General features: G+C 57.5%; 1 protein-coding gene across 1 annotated transcript in view; it reads left to right on the plus strand.

Annotated features, from left to right (window-relative positions):
* Window positions 1-15,171, plus strand: part of LOC119098607 (puromycin-sensitive aminopeptidase-like) — a 40,118-nt gene that overhangs the window by 13,185 nt on the left and 11,762 nt on the right. The window contains 3 exon segments of the mRNA XM_037221579.1: window positions 1,307-1,454; window positions 6,440-6,675; window positions 7,670-7,820. Coding sequence (XP_037077474.1) covers window positions 1,332-1,454; window positions 6,440-6,675; window positions 7,670-7,820 — 510 coding nt within the window. The 5' untranslated portion in view covers window positions 1,307-1,331.

Raw genomic sequence — 15,171 nt, forward strand, 5'->3', positions numbered from 1 at the left:
CTCCGTGAGGACGCTTGTCCGTGTCCCCCTCCGACAGCACGCTTGTCCGTGTCCCCCTCCGTGAGGACGCTTGTCCGTGTCCCCCTCCGACAGCACGCTCGTTCGTGTCCCCCTCCGTGAGGACGCTTGTCCGTGTTCCCCTCCGTGAAGACGCTTCTCTGTGTCCCCCTCCGTCAGGGCGCATTGTCCGTGTCCCCCTTCGTCAGGACGCTTGCCCGTCCACCTCTCCTCTCTCCCAGTGCACCTCTCAGGACGCGTCGGTCTGATGTCACTGGGACGCTTGCCCGTCCACCTCTCCTCCCTCTTAGTCCACTTCTCAGGACGCGTCGGTCTGATGTCACTGGGACACGTGGTCGTCGGGATCGGAGCATGATGTCGACTAGTAGTCTTCAGCCGTTTGGCCGGTTGAAAATGATGCGTTCCCTCTTCGTGGAATGGGGAAGGCGACGTTGGGGTGATGTTGCGATGTTGCAGAGAAACACCGTCCGACCAAGCAGCTGGCATGCAAATGCATTAGAAATGTTTCAGTATTTACAAATGATCACCTCACTTACAGCCGAAAACGCCATGGTGGTGCACCCAGTGGTTGAAAAGATAAACGCGCGCTTAAACCGTGACTGACCAGGCCGGGTCGCTGAAGCTACACGGCTGCAGTTAGTTGACGGCAGGACTCTTCGACATTTGGCCTCTCGAGCCAGCGTATATGTACCGCTTACCGATACAGACTGTAGCAGTGCGACTGCACTGTCATGGTAAGCACAGTGGCACAGTAGATACAGCATCATTATCCTTATTTTTAAGTTTGTGTGTGTGTGTGTGGGGGTGCGTGGGTGTTGGGGGTGTTTCGGGTGTGGCAAAGTTGGATTGGTGCAAGAGTATCAAACTGAAGTCGGGCATCGGTCCCTGGAGGTCTTGCGCAAGCCCTGCGCGTAGACATGGTCGCCCATGTAAACAATTCCGTAACCATGACACCGTCTATATCCAAACGTAGTAACCACAGCGACGTGGTGCCAAATGAAGCCAGTAGTGTCGCGTACATCCGAAGGCCTCTCGAAGAGCGTTCTCATATAAAATGAACAGTGTCGTTTGTGACCAAAGGCAACCTTTCTGAAAGAAGAATTTCCTGTAATTTATTGCGCCCTGTGCAACCTAGCATTTCTTCTAAACGGCATTGTCCTGCATCTGTAATCAAAGGATAAGCTTTCACCGTCCTTGGCCTGTGTAGCCAGCATTACGCTCTGTACCCACAAGCGTTCCCCGTGCATGCCCGTGTGTTCAGTACACAGCGGCGACCTGTTGTCGGCAGGTCTGTCGTCACTGTCAGCTCCAGGATGACCGGCACTGTGGAGTTCCAGCGGCTGCCCAAGACGGTAGCGCCGCGCCACTACACCCTCCACCTGCACCCGGACCTCGTCCAGCTGACCTTCACCGGCCACGTCATCTGCGACCTGGAGGTCAGTCGCCGGCCGTCGCCGCCGCCGCACCCTTGGCCAGGACACTGGCCGGCGGACGCCTGCTCGCTCGCAAAACACACTGGACAGGGGCACCTTATCACATGTTGTTATGCGTGCTTTACATTAACGTCGTACCCCTGGCAATACCCAGCATTGTGCCGCGCAGCAACTTAAGTGCAGGTGAAAAGCATTGCTGTTTTGGAAGGAGTCGAACCCAGACGTCACATGCGGAAGTCCTTCCTGCCAACTGAGCTGGTATCGCTTGTATGCGCTCAAACAGGGTGGAGTCCAACGGCAAAGGTGTTGTAACATAGGATAGAAATCGCTTCCGAAAAAGGCAGGCCCACCAGGTGATGCAGCCTGTGTCCCGGCTCGATGGTTATGCGAGAACAGTGAGGTTGTTGGCCAAATGCCCTCATGACATTTGGCCAAATGCGATCTTCGGGAACGGAGCGGTACGACCGGCTAACTAGCGGCTAGACACAAACTAATCCGAGCCCGGGTGGCTGGTGTTTGTGCGCTTATGGTGACCGCTAAGCCGCAATGATGCTTGAAATAGGCTTCTGAAAAGTTCGAACGCCTGAAGCTTTTTGCGGTAAAAGATATCCAAATGTCACATGCTTGAATAGACCGAAATATTCATCACAAAACAAGATTAGGATTACGAAATATAATCACAAACGGCCACAGGACTTGCACCGCGGCATGAGGAATGAAGAAGCCGCCATTACACCCCGCATCATTCTCTAATCCACGCTCCCCAACGGTAGACGATCCCGGCCAACGGCCACGGGCTGGAGCTTGCCGGCGCCGGCAGCCGGCGTGACCTTTAAACCACAATACCTCGCCGTCGGTCGTATGTCGATATCCAATATGACCGTGTGAGGACAGGAATGCGGCCCAAGTGCTCTGGGCCAGCTGAGGTCATGTGTCGTGGTGGCAGCGGTCGTTGGCGCCCCTGGTGACCTGTGCCGCCCGCGCTCGTGGTGACCTGTGCCGTCCGCGCCCCTGGTGACCTGTGCCACCCGCGTCCCTGGTGACCTGTGTTGTCCGTGTCCCTGGTGACCTGTGCCGTCCGTGGCCCCTGGTGGCCTGTGTTGTCCACACCCCTGGTGACCTGTGCTGTCCACGCCCCTGGTGACCTGTGCCGTCCGTGGCCCCTTGGTGACCTGTGCCGTCCGCGCCACTGGTGACCTGTGCTGTCCGTGACCCCCGGTGACCTGTGCCGTCCGCGCCCCTGGTGACCTGTGCCGTCCGCGCCACTGGTGACCTGTGCTGTCCGTGACCCCTGGTGACCTGTGCCGTCCGCGCTTCTGGTGACCTGTGCCGTCCGCGCCCCTGGTGACCTGTGCCGTCCGTGGCCGCTGGTGACCTGTGTGCCGGTCCGGCGTCCGTTGCGCCGCACTTGGGGGTTGGACGCACGCCAGCATTGCTGATCTCTGATCAGTCGAACCGCTACATTCGCTGTTGGGCTCCGGGAATCAGCGTCGTTCAAAGCGTCCACTTACCACAGGTTTTGTGACACCGTGCAGCAGCGAATCCGCCGATACCGCCGCTCCTCATAATGCACCGCAACACAGACGAGCCGTCACTGCAATGTGTGCATGCAGCATGGAAAATCAACTGCACAGTTCAACAGCACGGAAGTACGCCGGTTGTCTTTATAATTGTGCATGGTATTATATATGCACAGGTATATACACACGTTTACTGTCCAGACCATTTTGGCATCTCCCCGACCGCGGTCGAGCACACCGTGCTCGCGGAACTGTCTCGCATTCTCGGATCACACACACACGCGCACCGTCCTATTAGCAGGCGCCGGCCGCGACCGACCGCCCCGGCAAAACCCGTCCGAGGCGGGGTGCGGGTAATCCAGGGTCACGGAAGGTCACTGTGTAACCGCACGCGCAGGGAGGCTCGCGGGATGGCCGGCGTACCACGGCCGTTGCTGACACACGGCCGGCAGGCTTCCTGCGGTGTACCGTCCGCTCCCAGTCCGCAGTGTTCCGGTTCCCAGCCTCTGGTCTGCTGCGTCCGGGTCAATGGTGGCCGCTGTACCGTTTGGTGACACATGATGTCTGTGTGCCGACCTCTGGTTCCCCGTGTGCCAGCCTGTTGCGCCGCCTTGTGGCGTCGCCGGGGCGCCGGGGCCACCTGGCCGAGACACGTGGTGTGCCTGCCTGGCCCGGCCGACAGCCGGGCGTGTCGCGTCGTGTCCCGGCTCCGAAACAGGCCGGGGCGCGCCCGAACAGTCACTCTCTCACGCGCCCCACAAGGCGCCTGCCCACCGCTCCACTGCAAAAACACGGCCCCGGCGTGTACACCTCTTTGTTGGGAGGGCTGGCTGGCCCGTGGAGAGTGAAAAATCGGCACATGTTTCGGCTGCGTGGGCCGTGCTCGATCAGCATCACGTCATGCGGTCCACCGCGGCGCCGCTTCTTTCTAGGCCGCCGGCACACTTCCGTGTCGGTGAATTGTGCAATCGATTTTCCATGTTGCATGATACGTTGCATACGTTCGCCTTTTTTTGGCCGTTGCACGGCATTTGTGCTTATATGAAGCTCCCATTTATCAAAGACAAGATCTTGCAGCTGTAACAAAGTTTTCTTATTGACGAATCGTACAAAAATATTTGTATCGCTTGCCTTGATTCTGGTATGATCGCCTTTTTGTACGTTTGTTTTCCGTTAAGGTCAAGTAGGCCACGCCTGTGCCTGTATAATCCCCAGCTGTCATTGTGGGGGATCATTCTTAGAACCAGAGCTTTTCCGCTTCCATCATTTGGGTCGTCCCATCGTCCAACACCTTTAAAACCCGCTGAGCGGTAGCAGATCGGCGCGAAAGCAAACACCAAGTTTGGAAAACATTATGAATGTAATTGGGAGGTCGAAAATGCAACTGTGCGTGGCTAAAAGGAACCACGCCAGCCGAACCGCTGCTTCTCTGGGTAAGAGTTGAACGCTGTTGGCCAGCAGGATTATAGATACCGGGTGAAACGAAGTTCCGTAGGCGGAATGTCTGTAGGCTGAAACCAGAAATACACTGTGCGTGCAATGTAGGCCATATTTTTAACTTATACTAAATATCTGGCGGTTATTATTTGAAGATAGCGTGCTGCAGGTGCTACAATGCTGAATGTACTTGAAATTTAAATAAATGGCATGCCCACAATTTTTGCAAGAAGCTGTCGAGGAGTTGCACACTACATTACATCGACAGCATGTGTTGGCTGATCAGAAACAACTCAGCGTATTTCATGCCGAGCTAGTAGAAAAACTGCCGTTTCGGGTACGGCTCCGTCACGTTACCGATTGAGCTATGGGAAGCACTGGGCATCCCTCGAAGGTCGGAGAATTCACGGCGCACCATGTCCTAATACTTACAGCCCGTACGGCGTGAGAGTTCGACTTCTGCAGACAAAATTGGTCAGTGGATCGGCTCAAGATAATTAAACAATCTTTTGTTTGGTGCCGGGTTCGTGGAAATTGATAGAATTCGGCTCATAGCTCTATGAAAAGCAGGCCTCCAACACGTGAGCGCTATGGGCTAGTAGGAAAATCACGCCGTAGAGTGATCGTGCTGCCAATGTGCTTCGGTGGGAGCTGGTTGGCCGGGACGCGCGCTAACTGCGGCCGTGCTGCCACCGGCTTTTGCTGCCACAGCCGGGATGGCCGATTTGACGAGTGACGACGCCACGGCGCCATGTAGGGTGGCTGCCGTGGGGCCGCATAGAGTGCTGTGACGGGGCTGTTGAGACCGGTTGTCGTGGGGCGGTTGAAGGGAATGTGACACATTTTCAGATTTTGAAGCAACTGTCAGCTATGATGAAATCGGCTCACTTACAAATATTGGCATGCTTTTAAGTGCAAAAGACTGGTCTAGATAAGAAAATGTCTATTCAGCACATATGCTCCCCAATGTGTCATTGCTCTGCCGCGTCGTGGAACGTTTGTCTGACAGCACTCACTTGTATTTCTTAAATCTTCCAAGAGATGGCCGCGCGGGCTGGAAGTGTTTGCTGAGCCAAATATTGTTTTGTGCGCTTGTTTTGGGCCCTTTTCGTGGTATTCTTGCATATTTATCCGTAAGTCTAACATGTTTCTTTGCACTCGCATACTCGGTTATAGCGCTAGTGCAGTGACCATCTTCGGCCGTTAGAGCGCCTGTCGCCGGACCGTTTGGAGCAGCCGTCGTAAGACTGTTTCGAGCAAACATCGTGTGGCCACCATAAGCTGTTATCGTGGGACCTTTTAAAGCCGTCATGGCGTGGGCGCGGTGTCGCCGGAGTGTAACTATCCTAGGGCTCTCACCGCCGAAAACGTTGCCGTTTATGGTTTTAGCTGACGCATCGTTTAAAGACTTGGCAAAAGTCGCCACAATCAGTCCACTTAAATAGCCGTGTTGAATGATATCTCCTGCGTTGCATATATGTCCTCCGATATCCGCTCCTGTACTTACGGTTTCTCCTCTATGAATTATATCTCCTACTCAGATCCAACCTTCGGATTTCTAACACGAACTGAATGAAACATTGATATATATATATATATATATATATATATATATATATGTATATATAGCAAATATATAAGTATATATATATATAGATAGATAGATAGATAGATAGATAGATAGATAGATAGATAGATAGATAGATAGATAGATAATAAAGTGAATTTTACCGTGTCGAGTACGATGCCCAGCGCTGTCCACTTTGGCCTGAGCCGTTAGGGACCGCTGCTGTAATGGACCGTTCGCCCGACTGTGATCCTGGCCTCTGGCCCCTCGGACGCTGAGGACTAGCGTCTGACCCTGACGCTGGTCCCGGCCTGCCCACGGTTATGACACTAACCCCTGGATGTCCACACTAAACCATCCTTGGGCCAGACCCGGCCCGGGCCTGGACGCTGGCGCTTCATCTCTATTTATCATCTATGCCCTGGCCCAGGCCCTGGCGCTGACCGTGTCCCACTGCCTTCTAGGTGAAGTCGTCATGCAGCAGCATCGTCTGCAACGCGGCCGAGCTGGACATCGTCAGCGTGACGGTGACGCGGGACGGCGTCAGCTGCTCGCCGCGCTGGGAGGTCAGCGTCGACCAGGAGACGCTCACGTGCCACCTGGCCGAGCCGGTGCCGCCGGGGCCGCTGCAGATGCGCGTGGACTTCTCGGCGCCGCTTACCGACAAGATGCGCGGTCTGTACCGCTGCAAATACACCAGGTGCGTGCGTGGCGGTGCTGCGGGGGCACGGCAGACGGGCGTCGCGCCGGTGTGGGCCGCATCTATGGGGACATCCTACAAGTGCCCACGGCCCGGCGCCTACATCGGTGCCCGGTGCGCATCAATGTGTTAGGCAGCGATGCGCACGAGAGTTTGTGCGTTGCTCCTCGCTGTAAACTCTTCTCCAATACGCCTGGCAATCTCCGCTTGAGCTTCGGCGCACGTCGGCGGCTCTGTCAGTTGCCTGCCAACATTTACCAACGCAACGTCTGTGGTCGGAGGTGTTGTCGAACTGGGCTCTGGCTGAAGTGCCGTAACCGTGGCAAGCTTCGGACCTACCCTGACCGCTACAGTTAACGTCACTGTGGAGTGGACGTGTTGCGTGCTTGATGGCTGAGCCATACGTCGCCTGATGGCTGGGCCGACGTCGCCTGATGGCTGAGCCTGACATCGCCTTGTGGCTGAGCCTGATGTCGCATGGTGGCTGAGCCTGATGTCGCATGGTGGCTGAGCATGACGTTACCTGATGGTGACACGGACGACGGAGACCCGTGTGACGTGACGACCTAGTGTGACTGGCCAGTCTGGCTGCTGGGAGCTATGTGATGTTCCCTAACATGGTTTGATCTGACCTGACCCGCCCTGGCCTTCGAACTAACTGTGAGCGACCTAGGATGACTCGCTTTCTGGCTGTTCGTGACGCATCCTGGTGACCGGCGCGTGGCGTAGGGATCCGGAATTTGTCTTAAACTGTCCTGTACTCACCATATGTGTACGCATGACGTTTGACGTATGGGATGCACATTGGTCCGTCTGGCGGGGAGCGGGTCCCAATCTCGTCTGACCCAATGTGACCTGATGTGCGTGCAGTCCGTCTGGCGGGGAGCGGGTCCCAATCTCGTCTGACCCAATGTGACCTGATGTGCGTGCAGTCCGTCTGGTGGGGAGCGGGTCCCAATCTCGTCTGACCCAATGTGACGTGATGTGCGTGCAGTCCGTCCGGTGAGGAGCGGTACGCCGCGGCCACCCAGTTCGAAGCGACGGACGCCCGTCGCTGCTTCCCCTGCTGGGACGAGCCGGCGCTCAAGGCCACCTTCGACATCACACTGGTGTCGCCGCGTGACCGCGTGGCCCTCTCCAACATGGTGAGTCTCGACCCCGGGCCACACCGATGTCCGGGCTGGGACAGGGCGCCCAGGTGCTCTACCTCCGACCATACCGATATCCGGGCTCGGGCTGGGCGCTCCTTCCCTCCGACATCTGGACGCTGCAAAGTGCGTTGAAATTAGCTGAACGTGTCTGGTTTGCACCTGATGTGGAATTTGGACAATATTTCCCTTTGAGCGCTGTTGTAACTAACGCGCAGATATCGTACAATAATGTTATTCAGGTGCATTTTGGAACCCCGCCTTTTAGCGAAGCCGGTGGAGCTGAAATTCTGCGTGGCTTATTGTGGGAGGACGTTTCGATGCATCTATTCGTGGGGAACGTGCTGAAGCGGTTGACTGCTGCAGTCTTCCGCCACTGCGGACAACTACGGTGTCAATGCAGTTCGTGGTTCATGATAAGGGTAAAATGAAATTCACCAGTCAGTTTCGTTTATCAAATCTCGTATGGTGTGTAGCAGCTCACCCCTGAAATATTCGGCATGTGTTGTGTTCTTGTAAAGTGACGTCCGTCTCTCTAATGCAAAGACCTGATTCGGCGTAACGGGTGTACAGAAAGTACCGTTTTCTCCTGCCTGATCTTTATCAAACCCTTTTGGAGAGGCATTTTCACCGGCCGTGGCCGCCGCGTATAAAACTCTGGTACGCCTCATTGATTAGCCCGAGGTCACACGACGGGACAATGGCTCAGCGGCCGCTGCAGTTATGACATCTAACGGTCACCGCCCGGCCGTCGCCCGCCGCGCCGTGCCGAGCCGTGCCGTCAGCCTGGCGGCTGCCGCGCGCCGGCACGTGCTGCCGCGCCGGTCACGTGGCCGCGCGTCCGTCACGTGACGGCAGGCCGAGTCGAGCCGCGCCGCGACGCTCTGCAGTGTGCTCTGCCCGGCGGCGGCGGCGGCGGCGGCGGCGGCTAACGGCACTGGCCGATCGGACGGAGATCCGTGGGCCGCGGGCGCCGCACATGCTGTGTGCAGCACCCTGGCCGCCGGCCGAGCGGCGCGCCGGGGCCGGCCGGGCCGCGGCCCGGGGTGCGGCCCAGCACTGGGCCGCTCGGTAGGTCCTGCGAGCACGCCTGTACGGCTGGCACATGCTGCCCCTCTCACGGCTGACACATGCTGCCCCTTTCACGGCTGACACATGCTGCCTCTTTCACGACTGACACATACTGTCCCTTCTCACGGCCTACACATGCTTCCCCTCTCACGGCTGAGACGCCGCCCCTCTCGCGGCTGAGACGCTGCCCCTCTCACGGCTGACACGCTGCCCCTCTCACGGCTGACACATGCCGCCGCTCTCACGGCTGACATATACTGCCCCTCTCACAGCTGACACGTGCTGCCCTTGTCACGGCTGACATACGTGGCTGGGCATGTATATGCGAGGCACGATGTTGCAGGACGAGTTCGTGCTGAAGCCGTTCCAGCGGTGTATTGTTTATTCTAACACAGGTCCGGGAGTGCGTGGTACCGAACTTGCGACCATAACATTGACGCTCCCCAGGAGAGGGTGGGCCATTTGGGCACGCGCTCCGCAATGGACACCACACGGAAAGGCAAGAAGCCAGTCCTGAGCGCTAACAAGAGGCATGGGCGGAATGGTGTCGAAATCCAGTGATTTTTACACGCCCGCTCTTGTTCTCGTTTGTCCCTTCATGTACATGACACGGTGAAACGTTGCCTTCGGTCTTATACCGTTCTGTCTGCTTCCGCATGTAGGCAGTGGTGGAGGCCTAAGAGTTGTCCATTCCCTCGTCGTTAGTGTTATTTTTCCGTCAGTCGTGATACAAAATGTCAAAGTTGGCAAGCGTTCTTCTGACCTCGAGGCATTTCTCTCTTGTTTTTGTCGTGAAGATGGAGTTATGTTTTCCGCTGATCCCACGGCGGATTGTCTCCAGCTGACTGGTTTCGATCCATAGAACGTCATTCAGTGATGTTTAGTTTCCTATTCATTTGGCCTTTTCAGATGTTTTGCATCGCCGCTTGTTAAGCCAGGTACCGTGATTTTTTAGGCTCACGCAGTGGTCTTAGCTTGTTCGCCGGTGTTTCGTGGTGTTCCGTCCCTGCATGCCGTTGTCTCATTGCGTCTATCACGCGACGGCTGATTATCGAGAGGATATCTGAGCCACAGCGAGTCAGGCGGGGCAGCCACAGCGCGGCCCAGCTGTGTATGCGGTCGGTATGCGACGCCATGCATTGTCTGCGGGACGGCGCGGTGCCGACTTCCCCGTCTAGACTCGCGCCGTCGCAAGCGAACCACACGACAACCTGGCACCGACGGAGCGGCACTGGTCAGGTCTCAGCGGTGCCTCCGCTCAGGTATCTTACAATGGACAGAGATGCACCTCCGACACAGGACCGGGCTGTGTGGCGGATCCCGAACGCCCAGCCCGGCTGCCTGTATTACATCTTTCCTCTCGCTGTCGTGGAAACGAGCGCGCCGTTAGGATTCGGCTTATTGAAGTCCTCAACTCCGCTGGTGGTTGTTTGCCGTGTATTGTTTGTATATGCAGCTCATCACCAATAAAGTAAGACTTCACAGATGGTTAAGTCCATTGTGAAAAGAACACGCTCCAGCCGTCACGTATCATTTATTAAAACGAACAGGCATGTTCGCTGAACAAGTGATCCCGCTTCTATTGATGAATCAAAGGGTGTTGGTCTCCCTGGACAGCCCTCAGAGGCCGACATATATTGTGCTTACACATACTGGCAGCACGCTAAACAATGTATGCGTGCCGGCTGGCTGATGTGGCTTATGCAAAGGGAAGCTGCTGGGCGAGTTTCTCGACTGAATTTTCCTCGAACTACGTTTCTGAAAAATGCAAGACTATTACAGCAGTGCCGACTGCCACCAACCACGAGACATTTGTGAGGGGCTTAGGTTTCTGGTGCGCTTTGGGGTAATCGTGGTCGGATTTGCCTACCTCGAACATTTGGGCTCTTGTTTGGAGCACGAGCCCGAAGATGCGTTTGATTGTATCAAACGTATTCGCTGTAAGTATCATAGGTTCTCTGTAAATACAACTAAGTGAATGCGACTAAGCTCTGACTCCCCTGGACTCCATCATGACCACCGGCTTGGGAGGTCGTCAGTGGGAGGCGCTGGCCTGCGTTGGTGAAGAATGTGGAGGACATGCTGTGCTACGTTCTAGGCTTGCTCTTCAGCTTGATTGCGCCCAGGTTTGATATCCCTGGTATGTGTTGATGTGTTGCCCCTCCTCGCCGTCTTTCAGAGTGCTAACCCGAGAACCGGTGTGGTAGGCTCATCCAGCTGTTACATGTGCAATGGCTTCAGAATTTCCACGAAAGATGCTTAATCTAACGAAGGCTCGGATGCTTGTTGAAGTACAGTTGGTCTTGTCACGCGCGGACCTTACGGTGTCACTTCGGCGCTTTAAACTGCCAGACATCCGTGTCATGAATACTTTTAAACGAGCTGTTAGCAATGCGGATATCAAAATTGCTCGGTTCCGGGAAGGCTGCTCATGCATTGTTACATGCCAGCTTCAAGGCTATAGTATCGCAAGCATCCTGCATAACTCGCCGTCATATCCAAGACCTGAGTGCAGCTATGTGCCGCGACCTCCCATTAGCGGCATTACCGAACCGGGCGCGGCCCGGCCGACCAGCCAAAAAAGGCGGCGGGCGCGCTTTGCGGCGAGACAGCGCGGCCCATCTGCGCCGGCGTTAATTAATGAGTGGCCGGGCCCGGGACAGCGGCTTACGATGGCGGACATGGCGGCGCGGCGGGGATTAGCGTCGACAGCGGACCGGCCGCTGGACCGGCGAGCCGGCCGACCCGACTGGACCGCGCACCGCGCCGCATCGCGCCGCGCCGCGCCGCGCCGCGCCGCGCCGCGCCGCGCCGCACCGCGCCGCACCGCGCCGCACCGCGCCGCACCGCACCGCACCGCACCGCACCGCCGCCGCGCCGTTTCGCGCCGCACCGCACCGCGCCCGACCCGACCCGACCCGACCCGACCCGACCTAACCTGACCGGACCGGACCGGACCGCGTCGCACGGGTCACAGCCTGCGCGTAACCAGTGCCGTGGGTGGGGAGGGGGACGGTCCCGTCAGGCGGACGGCCACCACCTGTAGGTTGCGCGCGCGGTGGTGGGGGATCGGCCCGCTCCGAGCGTGCCGCCGCTATCTGGGCTTGCCGCGCGGCGCCAGCAGCTGCGAGCCACGACTTCCGCCATCCGGCCACGGCTGTTTCCACTGTCAGTAGCGTAGATGTAGATGTGTCGCTGCACGGCAGCGGTACTTATATTTTCGCCTGTTGTCACAGTCACAGTCACAGAATGCGTCCAAACCTCGCGGCCGACGTGAAGCAGGTCATGTTAAATGTTACGTTAAGATTTCAAGCGGCAGCCAGCGATAGAACGTAACTTTTCACTAACGAAAACACATGGCATGTGGGTATATTCAGCTGGTCTGAACGGCTTCGGCGCCGCTGAATGCCAAGCTGCTGGCGTCACCCTGCTCAATGCCCATATGGCGGCGTCCCGAGATCATGGTGGATAGGGGACAATGCAGTGCAGTATACGTCTGCCGTACATGTCTGCCGAGCTGTTTGTCACCACGCTGATGTAACCCGCCCAGAAGAGACGCAGTGCAAGAATGCCGTTCCGCCGGTGCCCGGCGCCAAGGTCGGTGGCACGTGGTGTCCCCCGACGTTAGGCCCCCGAACACACGTGCAGCGGCGCGCGAGAACCGTCAGCCCCAGGTGACATGGATGACGGAATGTCTTCCAAAAGTTCTGGGATGGCCCATAGCATACGACATGCGGTGTGCATTAGTCACTGATGGGCAACAGGCGCGGCCCAGTCACGGGCGCGCTCATCGAGAAGACCTACACCGCAAAAGCCAAGTGTAGGCATGCGACTGTATAAGGGGTGAAGTCACCGCAGAACGACTGAAAGCTTGAAGCGCTCTCCTTTTCATGGTGGTGATGTAATTATATGACGTTGGGGAGACAGGGCTTGCCGATATTACATGTTTTTGTTCAACACCTTGAAAGTCGCCACGTCATCTCCATTCATGGGTACGTTTCGTCGTGCACGTTTTCACTGTACGCTGTAATAATTAGGCCGAGTTTTCAATCAGTGGGGTCTTCATTGCAGACGGACACGTAGGAGTAGTATTTAGTTATGGTAGTGTCGTGGTGGTTATCGTTATGTCCTAAGAAAGCCTAACTTAGACAATAGTTGAGTTGTTTCGGATTTGTTGGACGTTGAAATGTTGGTTTTGTCAATTTGTATGGTCCGTTCGAGGAAAAACTAAATAAGAAACATTGATAAGATACTTTAGGTGCGATGAGCTCAACCCTTTTAGTTGCTTTCTAGGCACGTCCCCTCCCCTTCCCCTTTTACCCCCGAATGCTGCTCAGCTCCCACGTTACAGCGCTCCCACACGACAAATTTCTGCTGTCCACCCGCAAACGGCTTTCACTACCTCCTCCAAAACGGGTTGATTCTCAACTTCCGTGTCGTTGATTCCTAGGGTGCCGGGACTGGGACCGGTGGTGCCGGTAGTGTGTGGCACGGCCGGCCGCGCTTCAGCCTGTCCGGACGGGCCTGACCGGTGCCAGCCGGCCGGCCGGCGGGCCGCGCAGCAAAGGTCAGGGCCCGCGCGCGCTGGCGGCCGACTCCGGGGTTTGCTGTCTGCCGGCGGCGCCGGCCGCGTCACGCGCGCAGGCGTAGAGGGCAGCACGACGAACCGCGCCGACTCGTGAGTGTCGCAGCGGCCTCCACGTGACGTGGACCAGGCTCCTCCCGTCTGCGGGGACCGGTGTCCACATGACATGGACCAGGCTTCTGCCCGCATGGGCCGATGTCCAGGTGCCGTGGGCCAGGCTCCTCCTGCCTGCAGGGGCGGTGTCCACGTGACATGGACCAGGCTCCTCCTGCCTGCAGGGGCGGTGTCCATGTGACATGGACCAGGCTCCTCTTGCCTGCAGGGGCCGGTGTCCACGTGCCGTGGGCCAGGCTCCCGCTTACAGGGGCCGGTGTCCACGTGACATGGACTAGGCTCCTCCTGCCTGCAGGGGCCGGTGTGCACGTGACGTGAACGAGGCTCCTCCTGCCTGCAGGGCCGGTGTCCACGTGGCATGAACCAGGCTCCTCCCGCCTGCAGGACCGGTGTCCACATGACGTGGACCAGGCTCCTCCCTCCTGCAGGGCCGGTGTCCACATGACGTGGACCAGGCTTCTCCTGCCTGCGGGGGCCGGTGTCCACGGGACGTGGACCAGGCTCCTCCTGCTTGCAGGGGCCGGTGTCCACATGACGTGGACCAGGCTTCTCCTGCCTGCGGGGGCCGGTGTTCACGGGACGCGGGCCAGGCTCCTCCTGCCTGCAGGGGCCGGTGTCCACGTGACGTGGACCAGGCTCCTCCTGCCTGCAGGGGCCGGTGTCCACGTGACGTGGACCAGGCTCCTCCTGCCTGCAGGGGCCGGTGTCCACATGACGTGGACCAGGCTCCTCCTGCCTGCAGGGGCGGTGCCCACGTGGCATGGACCGGGCTGCTCCTGCCTGCAGGACCGGTGTCCACGTGCCGTGAGGTGACGTGTTGGCTCCCGGCCGCGGTATGCCGGTCCGGCTCTGGTCTGGTCGGACGCGGGGACAGGTGCGGCCCGGCCGGTCGCCGGCAGCGGGCTGGCGGCCGCTGGCGGCCACGCTCGGGTCGTGCCGCTCTGCAAACCGTGACGGGTCGCCTGCAGCCCGGGACGACGTCAGGCATCTTGTCACGCTGGCTCGCTGTCACAGTAACGCTGCACACGGGCGTGCACGTGGGCGCCATATCTGACCCGGTAGCCGCTACGCCCCTAAGCCCGAGCCATTAATTAATGCATCGAGTGTCACGTGCATGCTGTTCGGGAGGCCCATAACATCCCCGTGGCCTGTGGCTGCCCAAGCTCGAAACATTAATGTCACCGCGTCGTGATATACCAATGTGAATGCACTTCGGCTGGAGCGAACCACACTGGCGGCCTTTCCGGATTTGGACGCTTGGCGACAGTTTAACTCAACTGGTTTCATTGAATCCATTTCCATGAACAGGTTCTCTTTTCGATGCTTACGGTACCATGTTTACGTCCGAGATTAAATGTAATGGCAATTTCTGACAGTTGGGCTCGATTTCGCCAGACACATTCAAGTTTCATGGATAAAATGGTATCGAATGACCATAAGCACAGGAAGCATTGTTTTGTTTTCGTGTTGAGCGAATGCAAGACGCACATGAATGGAGTCTTCTGTGTCTTTTCATGAAGGCCTCGGGAATGTGCTGGGAGGACCGGTATGGAATACGGAAAATCAGATTACTGGAAT

The sequence above is a fragment of the Pollicipes pollicipes genome, unplaced genomic scaffold, assembly GCF_011947565.3.
Source record: "Pollicipes pollicipes isolate AB1234 unplaced genomic scaffold, Ppol_2.1 Scaffold_4740;HRSCAF=5597_pilon_pilon_pilon, whole genome shotgun sequence".
In the NCBI taxonomy this organism is placed as follows: domain Eukaryota; kingdom Metazoa; phylum Arthropoda; class Thecostraca; order Pollicipedomorpha; family Pollicipedidae; genus Pollicipes; species Pollicipes pollicipes.